This window comes from Macaca fascicularis, chromosome 5 (assembly GCF_037993035.2).
Source record: "Macaca fascicularis isolate 582-1 chromosome 5, T2T-MFA8v1.1".
Taxonomy (NCBI): Eukaryota; Metazoa; Chordata; class Mammalia; order Primates; family Cercopithecidae; genus Macaca; species Macaca fascicularis.
The window spans coordinates 40,080,074-40,099,766 of NC_088379.1; the positions used below are offsets into that span (position 1 = coordinate 40,080,074).

At 42.1% G+C, this 19,693-nt stretch overlaps 1 protein-coding gene across 4 annotated transcripts in view; it reads left to right on the plus strand.

The window, feature by feature from the left end:
- Positions 1–4,263: 4,263 nt before the first annotated feature.
- NSUN7 (NOP2/Sun RNA methyltransferase family member 7) overlaps positions 4,264–19,693 on the plus strand; it is a 54,757-nt gene continuing 39,327 nt past the window's right edge. For 2 of the 4 annotated variants that reach the window (XM_045392288.3, XM_065544926.2), the window contains exons 1-4: positions 4,264–4,624; positions 4,951–5,339; positions 15,656–15,714; positions 16,067–16,197. In XM_045392288.3, coding sequence (XP_045248223.2) covers positions 5,042–5,339; positions 15,656–15,714; positions 16,067–16,197 — 488 coding nt within the window. In that variant the 5' untranslated portion in view covers positions 4,264–4,624; positions 4,951–5,041. Of the gene's footprint in view, positions 5,340–15,655; positions 15,715–16,066; positions 16,198–19,693 lie in introns of all 4 variants that reach the window. The other 2 variants (XM_074039666.1, XM_074039665.1) reach the window with 2 other exon arrangements.

Here is a 19,693-nt window from a genome sequence, read left to right on the forward strand (position 1 = left end):
ACCAACCTCAAGCCTGGAGACTTGTCACAACCTTTTCTAGCTAGCATTTAATAATATTGTTCTGCTTTTGTGGTGGTTGCTTTCATTTATGGCAAATAATGCTGACTTTCCATTTTTAGTTTTCAATTTAAGTAAGAAAGTGAATCTGATTTAGAGTAAAATATTGAGTAAATACTATAAATGGTTGTATATGTATACATGGCAAAAAAAAAAAAAAAATCATGAAGGCAGTGCTTGAGTGACTAACTCCAGGAAACACTGTGTTGCTGGAATCTGTTACAAATGGTTGTCTATTGTAATTAAGACCTGGAATGACAACTCTTCTGAATCTTTTTGTTTTGTTTTGTTTTTTGAGATGGAGTTTCCCTCTTGTTGCCCAGGCTGGAGTGCAATGGCGCGATCTTGGCTCACCGCAACCCCTACCTCCCAGGTTCAAGCAATTCTCCTGCCTCAGCCTCCTGAGTAGCTGGGATTACAGGCATGCACCACCATGCCTGGCTAATTTTGTATTTTTAGTAGAGACGGGGTTTCTCCATGTTGGTCAGGATGGTCTCAAACTCCTGACCTTGGGTGATCCGCCCGCCTCGGCCTCCCAAAGTGATGGGATTACAGGCATGAGCCACCACACCTGGCCCTGAATCTTCTTTCCCCTTGTATCCTAGGTCACTCAAACTCCTCCTCATTTGCTCTTGTCATTTTTGGCTTCTAAATCTCAAGAGAGTTCTTTCTAATGGTGCTGCCTCTGAACTGCTATGATGTGGAGTTTCATTCTTCTGCACTTGCCCCACCCTTCAGGAATCATTTTTGAATCTTCTGCTTCAAATTAAGGGAGATTTTTTTTTTCCTCCTCTGCAAGTGGTTATGACTCTTTGGCTAATCTTTTGGCTAAGTGTCAAGAGGACACTTGAGTAATGCTACTCTCTAGCATATGTAAAGTGTTCCTCCATACCAACTTTCACCCAGTATCACAGAACGAAGTTCATCTACCTCAAGTGATGCTTTCTTGAGCATCTATTCCCTTTCATCCTCTGGGGATGGAATAATTCAGCCCCCAAATGTACCTAACCCACAAGGCCCTAATGATCCTCAAATAGCACTCCTGATGGCTTGTCCTAGTCCCCAGAGTTTCAACTGGATATAGCTTAGGTCTACAATAAAACACTTTATAAAACAAAAATAATTAAAGGCTGAACATGGTCACTCATGCCTATAATCCCAACACTTTGGGAGGCCAAGGTGGGAGGATTCCTTGAGCTCAGGGGACACCAGCCTGGGTAACATGGTGAGACACCACCTCTACAAAAGTACAAAACAATTAGCTGGGTGTGATGGCATGCCTCTTGTCCCAGGTACTCAGGAGGCTGAGGCGGGAGGATTGCTTGAGCCATCAGGAGTTCCAGGCTGCAGTGTGTTATGATCACACCACTGCACTCCAGCCTAGGTGACAGGGGAACCTGCAAAAGGTGTTGCAAAGAAAATTTACCATACTGTTTCTAAGAAGCAATAACTGGAAGTGGAGTCCTGGTGTTTAAGAACACAAGTTAAGATTCTTTATGTTTCTTATGCTTTTTATATTTCTGTAACAGGCTTCAGTGGAACTGGGTATCATTTTATATTGTCTAGATCAAATTGATGCAAGTGAGCAGATGTATTTTGAATATTCACGTGCCTAACATACTAGTACTCTGAGTCAAATGCAAGAATGTTAATTTACAAATATCTTAAATACTCTACCACCTGGGGAAAGAAAAATCATTAATTTCCTTTGGCAGAAAGCCTCAGGTAACTTTTGATTTTCTCCTCATCTCTGATGTAATGCTCTGGTCATATTACAGAGTGTAACTTACACAAAAACTACATTTTTTTTTTTTTTTTTTTACTATCCTGCTTTCGCAACAGTTGAATTCATATGCCTGTCTCTATGGTTACTTTTTTACAGTGTTCACTGAAATTTAATATGCTCTCCTCTGACCCACCCCTCAAATACATTAAGTCCACAATGAGGCTATAAACCAGGAGTGAGAAGTAAGGAGGCAGAATTATACACATGATTAAAGTAAATAGTAACCAAGAATTTGCTAACCCAACAATTCTTTGCCTAAGCTCTATCTTGGGGATAGAGACTCGTTAAACCTTGTTTTCAATATAGTGAAGTGTTACCTACATTAAACTATTATTAAATAAAAGAAACTCCTCAAATTATATTTTGAATGACAATATTTCAAAGTTTATAGCTAGCTATTGCCTCACATTTTCTGCATAGTGTACTGTGTACTGGGTGATGCATGATAAAATATATCATGACCTCTAAGACACCTTCCATATTTGTAATCTGTGAATGTATGTGAAAGAGAGTGATATTTTGCTAGCATCTGGGAATAAAAAAGACATATAATAAAAATGAAAAGATAAAGCTAGAGACGGGGTTTCTATTTTAGAGTATGTGTGTTGTGTGGATAGAAATATGGCAGAAGAGGGGTAATACAGGTATGTACACAAATATTTATAATAAAAATGAAAAGGTACCAAAATACAAGTATATCCATCTTTAATTTCTTGAGACCAAGGTCTCTGATTTTTTTTTTTTTTTTTTTTTTTTTTTTTTTTTTGAGACGGAGTCTTACTCTGTCACCCAGGCTGGAGTGCAGTGGCGCAATCTCCACTCACTGCAAGTTCTGCCTCCCGGGTTCACACCATTCTGTGGCCTCAGCCTCCCGAGTAGCTGGGACTACAGGCGCCCGCCACAACGCCCGGCTAATTTTTTGTATTTTTAGTAGAGACGGGGTTTCACCATGTTAGCCAGGATGGTCTCGATCTCCTGACCTCGTGATCCGCCCGCCTCGGCCTCCCAAAGTGCTGGCATTACAGGCGTAAGCCACCACGCCCGGCTAGGTCTCTGATCATTTCTATACATCATTCTTTTACTTGTAGGGCTGAACACAATGCCAGGGACACAGCAAGAATTTAATATATACTTGTTAAACGAATGAATGAATGCATGTATACATAAAATGTTATGGAACGTTTAACGTATTCTGGTGATAATGAAAGTGGGTGGATTTCTGAGAGAGGAGGTCGGGGTTAGAGTTCTGTACTGCTAATTTTTTCCCCATTATCCATTCTGTCCTTCTACAGTAATAGTTCCCTTATTTTTAGCTGGACATATTTACCAGCCTCTTGGTTGCTGGGTATATGACTGAGTTCTGACCAATAAAATGTGAGCCAAAGTGATATGTGCACCTTTCAGGTCATTGAAAAATAAGGACTGCCCTCTCTTTCTCCTTTATCCCACTAACCACTGGCTGGAAATGGACATGGCCTTAGACTAAGGAGGGAAGGGCAAATACCTAAGGAGGAAAGGCAGAGGTGGAATCAAGACCACTTGTCTTTCAACTATACCAGAGTTTTCCAGACTGTGGTCTTTGGGCTGATTGCATTAGAATCGCCAGAGTTACCTGATGAAAATGCAAATTACTGGGTCTTGCAGACTCAAATCTCTGGGATGGGTTCCAAGGATTTTTTTCAGCTGGAGGCGGTGGTTCACTTCTGAAATCCAAGCACTTTGGGAGGCCAAGGCGGGAGGACTGCTTGAGCCCAGGAGTTCGAGACCACCCTGGGCAGCATAATGGGAACCCCGTCTGTTACTTAAAAAAATTATTACAGACTGGGCGCGGTGGCTCACGCATGTAATCCCAGCACGTTGGGAGGCCGAGGCAGGCGGATCACTTGAGGTCAGGAGTTCGAGAGCAACCTGACGAACATGGTGAAACGCCATCTCTACGAAAAATACAAAAATTAGCGGGGTGTCATGGCGGGCACCTGTAATCCCAGCTGTTCGGGAGGCTGAGGCATGAGAAGTACTTGAATCGGGGAGGCGGAGGCTGCAGTTGGGCCGAAATTGCGCCACTGCACTCCAGCCTGGGCGACAGAGCGAGACCATGTCTCAAAAAAAAATTATTACTATATTAAAAAATGTTTTAAAGAATGTGTATTTTTAACAGGGACTTCAGGGACTTGTGAGTTGAAAACCACGGTACTACGTCACACTACCTCAAAAATACCCCCAAATGTTTATAAACAAAACCAAGGTCACGCATTCAGGCCCAGTGAACTCCAGGAACTGTGCAAGAGGCCTCTGGCTGGGGGCGCTGAAACAGGTATCCCCGCGCGCAGGGGGAAGAGCTACTCTCCAGGCGACAGGCGGCACCCGCCAAATCCCGCGGGAACAGCCCGCGCGCCGCGCCCCCTGCCCCACCTCCGCTCGCGGTTGCCATGAAGACCGGGTCCAGGACAGGTCGACTGCCAGAGACTCCGGAGGCTGAGCCTTCCTCGGCCTGAGCCCGCCAGACCCCGGGCCCCGCGCTCACCCCTCTCCGCCGCCACGTCCGCGAAGGCCTCACGCGCGAGGCCAGGCGAGACCACTTCACGACACCGGAGCGAACCGGGCGTCAGAGGCCGCGACCCCCCTGCCCCGAATCCGGCCAGTGGGAGTGGCTGCATTTGAACCAAACGGCCTTCGCGGGCAGCAGCCGTCGCCCCACAGTCCCGGGGCTCCCGAGGGCCTGTGACAGACGCCGGCCTCCGCGTCTTCGTCCCCGAAGCCCCGGGAACCATCTGCCCTCGGGTAAGGGAGGAGTCGCGGGAGCCGGTGACTGGGCTGTGGGGACGCGAACGGGGCTCTGGAGGAAGCCGCCGGTCTCCTCGGGGCGCTTCTCCCGCCGCCGCCGCCGCCGCCGCCGCCGCCGCACCTCTCCTCGCCGCCTTTTTTTTTTTTTTTTTTTTTTTAAATTGAGCGTGTGGAAATTTCGTGAGCTGCTTCTCCGACTCGAAGTCTGGGACACTCAGATGGGCCAGGAAATGTCCCCTCTTAGTCTTTAAGGCCACAACGAAGGGGGCCACCCGGAAGGGTGCTGCAGAGTGATTTACTGCGATCACCTTCTCTCTTCACAGAGGCCATGCTGCAGATGCGTGGAAAGCCGTTTCCTGGAACGTCGGAATTCTAACCCCAGGGCGAGGGACTCACGACAGGCGAGGGGCAGACATGCTGAACTCCACGGGCGAACTGGAGTTTTCGAACGAAGAAGATGCCGAGATCATCTCCCAACTCACTTCCCTGGCTCTGTCCGATGGGAAAAGCTCAGCTGGTGCACCCGAAAAAACGGGCTATCCGGACTCCGTTTATGTCATGGCAGCGAACATTTTTCAGGGTATTCGAATCGAAAAGTCGGCACAGAAAGTCTTAATCAAGTATGGGAATGAACCCCTGCGGTCCTTCTCCGAGTCTGAGGATCAGTCCTTTCAGCGTTTGTCTTATGAGCTTGCTTTCAGTGCCCTGAAATGTGAGTTGTGCCAGTCTGGAGGACCAACACTAAAAGAAAACAATAGCGAGAGAATTTGGGGAATGCAGCCCTCCTCCTCCCTGCCCCTTATTCACACCAGGTTTTGGTTTAGGCATGTGCATCTCTTTGGTTAACTGCAAGTGTCAAGGAATTAGGGTTCCAATGAAACAAGTTCTTCCAGCCCAGGACTGCAGATTTCCCCGTGCACTGTGCTTTGTCCTTAGAGCGGTGTAGTGCGCTGTCATTAAATTGAACAGGGAAACAATTTCTTCCAATAATAATTTCCCTCTCCCTGTATTTTTTTTTGTTTTCCTCCGTAGAGTTGGGGGTCTCGCTTTATTGTCTGGGCTGGTCTCAAACTCTGAACCTCAAGGGATCCTCCCGCTTCAGCCTCCCAAAGTGCTGGGATTACAGGCAATGAGCCACCACGCCCGGCCTCCCTGTGTATTTCTTTCCATTCCTTGTATTTATCTTTTTTGGTATTTTAGTTTATGAGCTTTCACAAATATCAAACCAGTAAAGGAGGATGGGGAGAGGAACAGAGACAGAATAAAAAGAAAAGGTGCAAAATTTAAAAAATGAATGTTAAAATTATACCAACCCCAATTAAGACTATCCCATTCATAGCTAATAGCTTTAATGGGAGGAGCCAAACTTTAGTAGAACTCCCCTTTCTAATTTGCCTTCAGGGTTTGAGACTCAAGTGTTACAGATTCCCTCAAGGATAGTTAGTTATCAATCTGAGGCCAGGGGTGGTTGCTCAGGCCTGTAATCCCGGCACTTTTCGAGGCCAAAGTGAGAGGATTGATTGAGCTCAGGCGTTCAAGACCAGCCTGGGCACATAGTGAGATCTCCTCTCTATAAAAAATTTAAAAATTAGCCCAGTGTGGTGGCTTAGTACTTAGTACTTAATGAACCTTGTACATCCTTGTTCATGTCTGTAGTCCCAGATACTTGGGATGTTGAGGTGGGAGGATCGCTGGAGCCTGGGAGGCAGAGGTTGCAGTGAGCCAAGATGGTGTCATTGCACTCTACCTGGTGACAGAGCAAGACCCTGTCCAAAAAAAAAAAAAAAAAAAAATCAATCTAAATGTGGAATTGACACTAGGACATGACCAAATATTGTTACTATGAGGACAGCAGTCAAAAGGCCTGAAGTTGTTTGTTTTAGTACTAGCTGTGACTAAAAACTTTATGTTGGTTTGTAAACTGACTGAATGTAGTTCCAAAAAGAAGTTCCAGATATGTTTAGAATATTAGCAGCATGGCCAAAATGATGAGCAGAGCAGAAGCCTTCCTAAAGAGACACCTCAAAAAGGGCAACACTCTTTTGCATGATTTTCTTAGTACTTAATGAGCCTTGTACATCCTTGTTCATAGGAGGCAGTTAATTACTCAGTTCAGCCACACGCAGTGGCTTACACTTGTAATTCCAATACTTTGGGAGGCGGAGGTGGGAGGATTGCTTGGAGTTCAGGAGTTCAAGACAAACCTGGACAACATAGCGAGACCCCCATCTCTAATTTTATTTCTTTCTTTTTTTTTTTTTTTTGAGACGGAGTCTGGCTTTGTCGCCCAGGCTGGAGTGTAGTGGCGCAATCTTGGCTCACTGCAAGCTCCGCCTCCTGGGTTCATGCCATTCTCCTGCCTCAGCCTCCCGAGTAGCTGGGACTACAGGTGCCCGCCACCATGCCCAGCTAATTTTTTGTACTTTTAGTAGAGATGGGGTTTCACCGTGTTAGCCGGGATGGTCTCCATCTCCTGACCTCGTGACCCGCCCACTTGGGCCTCCCAAAGTGCTGGGATTACAGGCGTGAGCCACCGTGCCCTGACCCCATCTCTATTTTTAAAAATAAAAAAAAAATGCTCAGTTGAATTAAAATGTCTCACTGATTATTTAGATAGGAATATATATTTTTGGTTGTCTGCAGAGATAATGTAGCTTAACTCTGAAGTCAGCAATTTGTCATGGAGAAAAATTTGTATGATGTGAAACAATTTCTCTTTATTTTTCGTTTCTTTGTTTTCTCCTGTTCAGTAATTTTTCTTTTCCTTTTAAGTCTGTCTTAACCATTCTTCCTCCTCCAGTTTAATCTTTGAGATTTTGTTTCATCCGTCTTCTTCCCCTCTTCCCCAACCAAGGTGTTGCATTTCATGCAATGAATCAAATGAACATTTTTACACTTTTTTTCTAGCAACAATGAAATGCAGACTAGGCAGCTGCGTTGATTAATTGGCATTTAATGTTAATTCTAGAATTCTAGGCAATTTGTTCTCCTAATAGAATATTGAGTATTACCTTTAGTACTCAATAAGAAAAGCCTGAATTATAATTCTCTATAAAATTAATGCATTAACTAAATGATTGTATTAAACTGATATGTGTGATAGATTGTTTTCGTCCTCTCCATTCTATTTTCTATTTTATGAAAGATATTGTGATTGTTTTATCTTTCCTTCTTTTTTTTTTTTTTTTGGGATGGAGTCTCACTCTGTCACCCAGGCTGGAGTGCAGTGGCACGATCTAGGCTCACTGCAACCTCCACCACCCAGGTTCAAGCACTTCTCTGCCCCAGTCTCCCAAGTAGCTCCCAAGTGGCACCCACCACCACGCTTGGCTAATTTTTAAATTTATTTTTTATTTTTGTTGCGGTGGAGTCTCGGTCTGTAGCCCAGGCTGGAGTGCAGTGGCCGCGATCTCCACTCACTGCAAGCTCCGCCTCCCGGGTTCACACCATTCTCCTGCCTCAGCCTCCCGTGTAGCTGGGACTACAGGCGCCTGCCACCGCGCCTGGCTAATTTTTGTATTTTTAGTAGAGACGGGGTTTCACCGCGTTAGCCAGGATGGTCTCGATCTCCTGACCTCGTGATCAGTCTGTCTTGGCCTCCCAAAGTGCTGGGATTACAGGTGTGAGCCATCGCACCCAGCCTAATTTTTGTATTTTTAGTAGAGATGGGGCTTCACCATCTTGGCCAGCCTGGTCTTGAACTCCTGACCTCGTGATCCACCTGCCTTGGCCTCCCAAAGTGCTGTGATCTTTCTTTCTTTCTTTGTTTTTTTTTTTGAGACAGACCCTATATCTGTTGCCCAGGCTGGAGTGCAGTGGTGCGATCTCAACTCACTGCAACCTCCGCCTCCCGGGTTCACTCCATTCTCCTGCCGAGTAGCTGGGACTACAGGTGCCTGCCACAACGCCCGGCTAATTTTTTGTGTTTTTGGTAGAGACAGGGTTTCACCGGGTTAGCCAGGATGGTCTCGATCTCCTGATCTCGTGATCCGCCCGCCTCGGCCTCCCAAAGTGCTGGGATTACAGGCGTGAGCCACTGCGCCTGGCCTGTGATCTTTCTTAATGACACAGAAATCCCATTCAAATAAATTGTTATAGACCTTTACAAAACTTCTTTTCTTGAAACGTTCATTTTTATAAGTTCAAATTATAAGGTAAAATGGTATTGTTTATTTGTTAAATATATTTTTTCTTATAATCATACGGTTGATATGTTTTGGCTGTGTCCCCACCCAAATCTCATCTTAAATTCCCATGTATTGTGGGAGGGACCTGGTGGGAGGTAATTGAATCATGGGGACAGGTCTTTCTTGTACTGTTCTCATGATAGTGAGTAAGTGTCATGAGATCTGATGGTTCTATAAGGGATAGTATCCCTCTACAAGCTCTCTTCCCTTGTCTGCCACCATATGAGATGTGCCTTTCACCTTCTGCCATGACTGTGAGGCCTCCCCAGCCATGTGGAACCGTAAGTCCATTAAACCTCTGTCTTTTGTAAATTCCCCAGTCTTGGGTATATCTTTATCAGCAGCATAAAAACGGACTAATACAACAGTCTTGCTTTAAATTATCAGTAATTCTTGAATGTGCAAATAGAATAAAATCAGAATTTTATGTAGTGGTTTTTCCAAGATAATTAGGAGCCTGCCATTTTCCTTTTTTTTTTGAGACAGAGTCTTGCTCTGTCACCCAGGCTGGAGTGCAGTCAATCGTACAATCTCGGTTCACTGCAACCTCAGCCTTCTGGGTTCAAGTGATTCCCTGCCTTGGCCTTCCAAGTAGCTGGGATTACAGGTGCCTGCCACCATGCCCAGCTAATTTTTGTATTTTTAGTGCAAATGGGGGTTTCACCATGTTGGCCAGGCTGGTCTTGAACTCCTGACCTCAGGTAATCTGCCCACCTTGTCCTCCCAAATTGCTGGGATTACAAATGTGAGCCACCGCAACAGGCCATCTGCTATTTTACTTTTAAAATATTGGAAGCTTTTATACATTTCACTTTTATCTTCTGTATTACCAGTGTTCTGTCAATACTTTCACATGTGATATTTTCACATGTGACTTACATCTGGCTTATGCAGTATAAGTTCAAGGAATAATGGTTCAGATAAGAAAACTCAGAATTTCTTCCCTAAGATTTTGTAGGAGCTGTAAAACTGCAAAGGTTATTGTGAAAATTAAAGAGAGCTTGAGTAATGGTCCCTTTTGTTTGTGAATTTGTGAACAGGTAATTAAATCACATTACCATAATATTTAAGGAAGTAGGAGAAGAAAAACAATAACAGAAAATCTCTTAATTATACAAACGTTAACTGTATTCCTTTGGTTGTGTCTTATGCTTTTCAGTTTTTTTGCTTGTTCCTTTGTTGATGTCCTTCATGGTATATAAGGTCTTTCAAGGCAGGAAGTATATTTATCTGATTAACCTTTTAAAGATTTAAAGGGCTCTGTAAAATGTTTTTTGAAATGAAGAGTGCCATTATTTCTGCTTTACCAAATAAGCCCAAGGTCAATTTTCTGCTAACGAAAGTAGAATTACTAATGAAAAGTAGCCTATTCCTGTTTAGAGTTTTGTCAAAGCAGTACAGTACCAGTAGCCTATTTATTTATTTATTTATTTATTTATTTATTTATTTATTTATTTAAGATGGAGTCTCGCTCTGTTACCCAGGCTGGAGTGCAGTGGCGCGATCTCAGCTCACTACATGCTCCGCCTCCTGGGTTCATGCCATTCTCCTGCCTCAGCCTCCTGAGTAGCTGGGACTACAGACGCCCGCCACCACGCCCTGCTAAGTTTTTTGTATTTTAAGTAGAGACGGGCTTTCACCATGTTAGCCAGGATGGTCTCAATCTCCGGACCTTGTGATCCACCTGCCTCAGCCTTACAAAGTGCTGGGATTACAGGTGTGAGCCACCATGCCTGGCCGCCAATTTATTTTTTGAAAGAATCTCGGTGTGTTTCAAGGAACAATAATTTTTTTTTTTTTTTTGAGATGGAGCCTTGCTCTGTCTCCCAGGCTGGAGTGCAGTGGCACGATCTTGGCTCACTGTAACCTCTTCCTCCTTGGTTCAAGTGATTCTCCTGCCTCAGCCTCCCTAGTAGCTGGGACTACAGGTGCCCGCCAGCATGCCCAGCTAATTTTTTGTATTTTTAGTACAGATGGGGTTTCACCGTGTTACCCAGGATGGTCTTGATCTCCTGACCTCGTGATCCGCCTTCCTCGGCCTCCCAAAGTGCTGGGATTACAGGCGTGAGCCACTGTGCCCAGCCAAAAAATTTTTAAAAAAATAAAAACCTGGCAAATTTTTTCTTTAAAGAAATGAACAAACAAACAAACAAACTTGGAGAAAGAGATATCCCTGAAATTGCTGATCTTTTTCCTGGCTTCTTTCTCCACCTTCTCTAGGTTTGTATTGTTGTTGAACTTCGAGTCCAGGAACAGATTGTAGCATTAACCTGGCAATTTCAGAATCTTATAATCTGTCAGTGAAAAACTTAGTAAATGCTTAACATGTGGTTTGGTTATAGCTTTTGGGAATTAGTAATTGTAGTCAGGGGTTCCTAAGACCACCTCCAGATTCAATCATTTGCTACAAGGACTGACAGAACTCAGCAAAGCTGTTATACTTGTGGTTATAGTTTATCACAGTGAAAGGACAGATTAAAATCAGCAACAAGTAAAGGTACATAGCGCAGAATCCAGGAGAGGCTAGACGCAAGCTTCCTATTTTTATTTCCCAGAGTGGTCTATGGAGAGTGCTTAATTCTCCCACCAGTGATAATTGGCAACATGAATGAAGCATTGCCAAGTAGGGAAGCTCACCTGAGCCTTGCTGTTTGTTTAGCATTTTTATTGGGGGTCAGTCTCGTAGACAAGCTGCAGTCATGTGGCTGACCTTAGTTATTCAATCTCTAGCTTCTTCAGAGGCCAAGCTGATACTGTGTGGTCTAGGACCCCAGGAAAAAAAAAAGAAAAAAAAAGATACCTTTATCAGACAAGATATTCTAAGAACTTAGAGGTTATCTCCTAGGAACCGGTCAAAGGCCAACCCTTTCTTTAGAATGTCCAGAGTTTGGCCACCCAGGCCTGCTAAGTGGGAAGAGGGAGAGCGACGCCCCGGTTCCTTCTCCCAATTTCACCTGTCTAATAAACCCAATTTTTCTTTCATGAGGAGTAGTAAGAAAGGGGAGAGAGAGAGTTAAGGTGTTTCTCTAGGGTAAGGCCCTCCACATGGAAACATGTAAAATGGTAGTTAAGAGATCTCTGAAGCAGACTGAAGAGAAGCTTTGATTAGTGGGGAGAGAGAGAGATAATTGGAGTTATCGGGCTGAATTCTAGAATACTCACACTTGCAACTTTCAAGGAAGTCCTGATAACCTAAATTAGGCATTATCAGTGTGGTGTATTTGGTTACTCTGGTTTGTCATAATAATAATAAGAGGAAGGCAGCATAATATTTGGTGAAGTGCATGTACTTTGGTGCCAGACTGCCTGGGTTTGACTCCTTGATCTGCTACTTGCTGTGTGACTATGAACATATTACTTAACTGTGCTGTGCCCCATTTCCTATGAAATAACCTAATTCATATGGTTGTTATGGAGATTAAATGAATTAATATATGAAATGCACTTAGAACATTGTCAAGCACATAGAAAACATATACACAGTCCCCAATTTATGATGGGGGTCCTTATAATTTTTCCACTTAACATGATGTAAAAGCTATATGCTTTCAGTAGAAACCATACTTTGAGTACTCATACAACCATTCTGTGTTTTACTTTCAGTATTTAATAAGTTACATAAAAATAAACAAAAAAGGTCTGGGCGCAGTGCCTCACCCATGTAATCCGAGCACTTTGGGAGGCCGAGATGGGCGGAACACAAGGTCAGGAGTTTGAGACTAGCCTGGCCAATATGGTGAAACCCCGTTTCTACTAAAAATACAAAAATTAGCCAGGCATGATGGCGGGTGCCTGTAGTCCCAGCGACTCAGGAGACTGAGGCAGGAGAATCGCTTGAACCCGGGAGGCAGAGGTTGTGGTGAGCCAAGATCGCACCACTGTACTCTAGCCTGGGTGACAGAGCGAGACTCTGTCTCAATAAATAAATAAACAAATAAATAAGTTACACGAGATGGTCAGCACTTTAGTATAAAATAGGCTTTGTGTTGGATAATTTTGCCCAACTACAGGCCTATGTAAGTGTTCTGAATGTGTTTAAGATAGCCTAAGCTGAGCTATGATGTTTGGTAGGATAGATGTATTCTATGCATTTTTGATATACAATATTTTTAACTTATGATGGGTTTATCAGGATATAACCCCATCATAAGGCAAGGAGCATCTGTATAAAGTATACAGTTATTCATGTTGATATTACTATGTGAGAAGGTAAAATTATATATATACACAAAAGTAATGCATTCTGCACAATATCAAAGGCATCCCAAAGGTGATACTGGTTTTAACAAGAGCCCTAGAGGGAAAAACTGCAATATTGGGAAAAGGATGTTCTGTTCTCTTTTCGTTTTTCGTTCATCCTGCCTTTTTTTTTTCTTTTTTTTTTTTGAGACAGAGTTTCGCTCTTGTTGCCCAAGCCGGAGTGCAATGTCATGATCTAGGCTCACTGCAACCTCTGCCTCCCAGGTTCAAGAGATTCTCTTGCCTCAGCCTCCCGAGTAGGTGGAATTATAGGTGCGCCACCATGCCCGGATAATTTTTTGTATTTTTAGTAGAAACTGGGTTTCACCATGTTAGCCAGATTGGCCTTGAACTCCTGACCTCAGGTGATCCACCTGCCTCAGCCTCCCAAAGTGCTGGGATTACAGGTGTGAGCCACCACACCCCGCCAGCTTCTTCTGTTTCTTAGGAGTCCAGCATCTCCATTGCTCAAAGAGATTTGCCAAGTTAGAAGTCCTTCTTTCTTCTAATACTGTACAAAAAGTATGGAGTAGATGGGAATTGGTTTGAAAGAACTAAGGATGTGAAACTGTAAACTTCATTTCCTTTTAAGGGATAATTACCTTGTGAAGTACAAGTACATAATTGTGGCTAGAATGTGGATAATGATTCCCAGAGGATTTCTGTGGGAAAATTGGAGTCTGTGCTCCCAAATTAGTCACTTCTTTTTAGTTTTCCTATCTCCCAAATGAAAAATGAAATTTAGGTCAGGCATGGTGGCTCATGCCTGGGAAGCCAAAGTGTGCAGATCACTTGAGGCCAGGAGTTCAAGACCAACTTAGCCAACATGGCAAAAACCCATCTCTACAAAAAATACAAGAATAATTAAAAAAAAAAAACCAGAAAATAAAAATAAAAACAAGAAAAAAGTAAAAAATACGAAAATTAGCCAGGTGTGGTGCCACACACCTGTAGTCCCAGCAACTTGGGAGACTGAGGCAGGAGGGTTGCTTGAGTCCAGGAGGTGGAGGTTGCAGTGAGCTGTGATAGCACTATTGCCCTCCAGCCTGGGTGACACAGCAAGACTCTGTCTCAAAAAAAAAAAAAAGAAAATTCATGGATTCAAATTCAAGGTATAAATTCAATTTATACCTTGGTTATAGTAGGTTTTCCATAAATGTTGAATAAATTGAAGCTAGGCAGGCCTACCTGTCTGTTCAACTGATTAAAGCATTTGTTATATGCCAGGAATGGTGGCTCACGCCTCTAATCCCAGCACTTTGGGAGGCCGAGATGGGCAGATCACCTGAGGTCAGGAGTTCGACACCAGCCTGGCCAACCTGGTGAAACCCTGTCTCTACTAAAAATAGAAAAATTAGCTGTGATGCTGTGATGCAGACCTGTAATCCCAGCTGCTTGGTAGGCTGAGACAGGAGAATCGTTTGAACCCAGGAGGCAGAGGTTGCAGTGAACCGAGATTGCATCACTGCACTCCAACTGGTGTGATAGAGACTCCGTCTGATAAATAAATAAATAAAATAAAACCTTTGTTATATGATGTATATATAGTTTAAATAGTTGTAACAAAAAGAACACTTGTGTTCCCTGTGGAAGTTTTTAAATATGTCCATTTGTTTCCTCTTAACCGCCTTTGCAATTATCATAACCTCTGCCTGGAATGCTGTCCCTTCCTAGATATTCACATGGCTAACTCCTTGTCATTTGGGTCTTAGATTAAATGTCATCACATCAATGTCTTCACTATTGAGTTTGACTGAATAGTTAAGAAATAATACCAATCTAACACAAACTCTGAGAGATTAGAGGAAGAGAGAACAGTTTCCACTCATAGGCTGCAAAACTCTGATACCAACACTGACAAGGCTATTACAAGAGAAGAAAATTATAGACCAACATCCCTGATGAACATAAACATACAACAAAAATTTTAAATAAAACATTAGCAGCCGGGTATGGTGGCTTATGCTTGTAATCCCAGCACTTTGGGAGGCTTAGGCGGGCGGATCACCTGAGGTCAGGAGTTCGAGACAAGCCTGGCTAACAGGGTGAAATGCCATCTCTACAAAAAACACAAAAATTAGCCAGGTGTGGTGATGCATACCTGTAGTCCCAGCTACTCTGGAGGCTGAGGCAGGATTGCTTGAACCTGGGAGGCGGACGTTGCAGTGAGCTGAGATCGCACCATTGTACTCCAGCCTAGATGACAGAGCAAGACTGTCTTAAACAAAACAAAACCAAAAAAATTAGCAAATCGAATCCAGCAATAATAAAAAGAATAAGAAAACTGTTGCTCAACATTATTAATTAGATCCTCTTTAATGTTTTTCAAAGGCCATACATTAAAGGTTGGAATCCTTTGACTATTCAGATAATGCTTCTTTGACCATGATTCCTTGCGGACCCTAGGTCATAAGGGTCCAGCATTCATAAAGGTTATAAAAATTTATCATGTCATTGTAATTTAAGTCATTATCCAGAATTGAGGTATATTTTAGATATGAAAGTAAATGTATTTTATGGCATTATTATAGTATATTTTGATTCCAGAGTTTTCATTTTCCACTTTGTATTTTCGGTGATAGGCCTTTCCCTTGTCTTGCAGATCAAGATATTTTGGAAACTATATTGATAGACAGCTGTATCTTCCCAAGTACCACAATAGTAAGTAGATAAGTTTTAGAATTACATCGTTTCATGATTTTTTTTTTTAAAGAAAGTGTTTTAAAGCCTTTAGATTGAAATAGTTTGCTGAATACTGAAGCCTCTTAAATATAGATTCTTTTCGACTTTTAATATCATTCATTTTGGTGAACATACCAAAAACTGTCTCTTTTGAAAGGTTTTTTTTTTCTGGATTTTTTTCTATCTTGAAGACCTTCCCTGTCTCCAAATCCAATCAGACTATGTAAAAATAGTCATATTCCTGCTCTGTTATGAAAAATAATGGAATGGAAAATATTGCTGGTTAGATATTTTTTGTATACTTTTCTTTATATATGTTTTCCCTTGATAGCCAGATCATTTGAGCAGTCTTATTATTGTGATGCTATATGATTTCCAAGATAGAAAATTTCAAACTCGTGTCCTTTCTGATAATGAAGAGTCCATATCAGAAGTTCAAGAAGTAGAGAACCTTCTTAACAGGTAATCGTAAAAGTGAAAAGAATGTTTTATATGAAACCTACATTAGCATTTTTATTGGTAAAATTACATACAGTATAATGTGTAGAGAAGAGTTAAATTTTATAGAGAAAAATATAAAAATTCATAAATTTTTTGAATTCCTTTACAGTCTTGAACAGGTTAAGTATTTTGTTTAAAATGAATTTGTTTTTCAAAGCTTGAATTACAAGATCCAGTGTGTAAGCATGAGAGAAATCATTAAAAATTCCCAATAATTTTTAGCACATAAATTCAACTGTATTTGAAACAGCTACTAATTGCTTAGTTCACTTTATTTATAGCTTTGTAAAAAAAAAAAGAAAACCTCTAACATGAGTCAAATGAGAAAATTCCAACAGTAGACAAGAATCAACTATTTTTCCAAAGTAAAGAAAAAAAATTCTACTTAAGAACAAACTAACATCTTAAATTTGTTTTCTTTTTATCCTAAATATCAGCAGAAGTCTACCATGAGAATAAGAAGTTTCTACCTCAAAGCGTAGATGGGATAATGAATTTAATTAATGCATGAAAATGCTTAGTTAGAGCCAGACATAAAGTAAATTGGTCAGTAAATGTTAAGTGTTACTGTTTGCTATGGTTTGAATGTGTCCCCCAGAATTCATGTATTGGAAACTTAATCCTCAGTATGACAATGTTGGGAGTTGGGGCCTAATGAGAAGTGTTTAGGTCATGAAGGTTTCAGCCTCATGAATAGATTAATGCTATTATCAAAAGGGCTTGTGAGGTGAGCTTGCTCTCTTGTGCTTTTGCCCTTCTGTGTTCCACCATTTGATGATGCAGCAAGAAGGCCCTCACCAAATGCCAGCACCTTGATTTTGGACTTCTTAGCCTCCAGAACTATGAGAAAATAAACTTCTGTTCTTTATAAATTAGCTGGTCTCAGGTATTTTGTTATAGCAGTGCAAAATGAACTAAGACACTGTTGATTACAGCTTTTAGTACTATGTTGTTGAACTTTAATAGAAAGTACAATATAGCAACAACAACAATCTTGTAAGAAGATTTTGGCTTAGTGAATAATCTGATTGTCACTGTCAACAATTGTCAGTATGTCTGATTTTACAGGAAATTTAAGCAGTTTTATTTAAATTATTGAAGGCTGAGACCAGAAGACTCAGGTAATAGAGTAATGATAAGAATAGCTTACATTTATTGAGCACTTAATATGTATCAGGCACTGTTCTCAGAAGCTCTTTACGTAACAACTTTATGCAGTGGTTACTGTTACCAACCTGTAATTTTACACATGGGAAAAATGAGGAACAGACAAGTTAAAGCAGGGGTCCCCAACCCCAGGGCTGCAGACCAGTACCTGTCTGTGGCCTGTTAGGAACTGGGCAGCACAGCACGAGGTGAGCGGCAAGTGAATGAGCATGACCACCTGAGCTCTACCTTCTGTCAGATTAGCAGCAGCATTAGATTCTCATAGGAGCGTGAACCTGATTGTGAACTGCACAGGGATCTAGGTTGCATGCTCCATATGAGAATCTAAGGATTCATCTAATTAGATGATCCTTATGAGATCATCTAATGCTTGATGATCTGAGGTGGAACAGTTTCATCCTGAAACCATTCCCTCCACCTTCCCCTAGTTCATGGAAAAATTGTCTTCCACAAAACTGTTCCCTGGTACCAAAAAGGTTCAAGACTGCTGAGTTAAAAGGACTGTTTAATGCCACAGAGCTGGAAAGGGGAGTAGCCAGAATTCACACTCAGGAGTGACTCCAGAGTCCAAACTTCAACCATTTATATGCTAACATTCCTTCCACTTAGCATAGTGAGGCTTGGCTGAGGTACTCTGGAAGTTTAGAACATAGTCATATCTCATGTCAGTGTCATAGCCATGAGAAATCACGGGATGGAGAAGAGCAAAAGCAATCAGATGTATGTACTCTCTGTGTTAAATAAGTAAGGATCTTGTGCCTGTTTACTTTGGGTTTGGGGGAAACCGCCTTATTGGTAGTACCAGTATTGGGCAGCCTGACTCCCAGGATGGGCATTCAGAGGAAACTTGGTGCAGCAATATGCTATGGGACAGGCTCTGAGTTTCGGTTTCCCTGTGCTTCTCCTAGTTTCTGTTTGACATAGGCAGGATTTAGGGGACTTTCATGTCTGAACTTAGTCTCAGAGGGACAGATGAGAGCTGGGGTTATGCTGAATCAACCAAGAAACCCACAGGGCTCTAACCAAGTAAGAAAGATTACACTGGTTTCATCAGAAGTAGACTTTAGCTGAGGATGCTGGCAAGGAAAGTAGGAGTAGGACAAGCAAAGGACCTGGTTTAAGAGGTCAGAGGAACCAGAAGATATTAATGTCTAAGGATTTCTGATTCTCCAGGTCTTCCCCATTCCCATAATTCACATCATGCTACCACCTGCCTTAACACATATTCTGGTTACATTGTTGTCAGTACAATTGTTTTTTCCCTTACCCAAACCAATAGAATTTTATGCATTGCAAATCTTATTGCTAGGAATTAATTTAGGAATCTTATTCCTAATCAGTCATATTGTACTCAATTCACGTTATACTCAATTCATAATATACTGTAGGAGAAATGCCTATGTTTAGTGATTGAATTGTGGAGAAGAATAGTAGCACATTTCTGAGAAAATACATGTACAAAGATGCCACAGTATTTTACTCAAGAGTCTTCTTAGCTTTCAAGTAATTGAAGCCATCTTCAGTTACCTTGAGCAAAAATGGAAAATACAGATGCTGGGATATCTCATACAACTCAAGGACTCAGGAAAAGAATGAAATCAGGAACTGGAAAGATGTTAGGACTTTAATTTGCTTTATCTCTTTATCTTTTTATCTCTGCTTCTCTTGTAGTATCTGCTTCATTTTTTCCCCCTGCACATCTGCCTATGGGGCTTTTCTAGTAGGGCATGGAAAAGGCCCTACTGTTGTACCCCAGTACCCAAGCTTATGTTACAGTTGTACACTAGTTTCTTCACTTAGACTAACTTATTATCTTACCTCCTATTTCTAAATTCCTGTGAGAGGAAATTCAATTGCCTCAGTGCAGGTCAGGTACGGTCTCTCCCGGGCCAATTCCCTGTAGCCAATGAAGTGGTATTCTAAACCACAGAAAGACAGCTGGAAGCCAACTCTATCCATCTTCTAGGGCTTGAGACTGTAGTTCCCAGGGAAGTTCAGTCACTGCAAGCTCAAAGTATACCTTAGCATATATCTACTTAGAGGATAAAGACTAATTCTTTTTTTTTTTTTTTGAGATAGAGTCTTGCTCTGTTGCCCAGGCTGGAGTGCAATGGCGCAATCTCATCTCACTGCAACTTCCACTTCCCGGGCTCAAGCAATTCTCCTGCCTCAGCCTCCTGAGTAGCTGGGATTACAGGCACACGCCATCATGCCTGTGTTTTTGTAGAGACGGGGTTTCAGTATGTTGGCCAGGCTGGTCTCAAACTCCTGACCCCAGGTGATTCTCCCG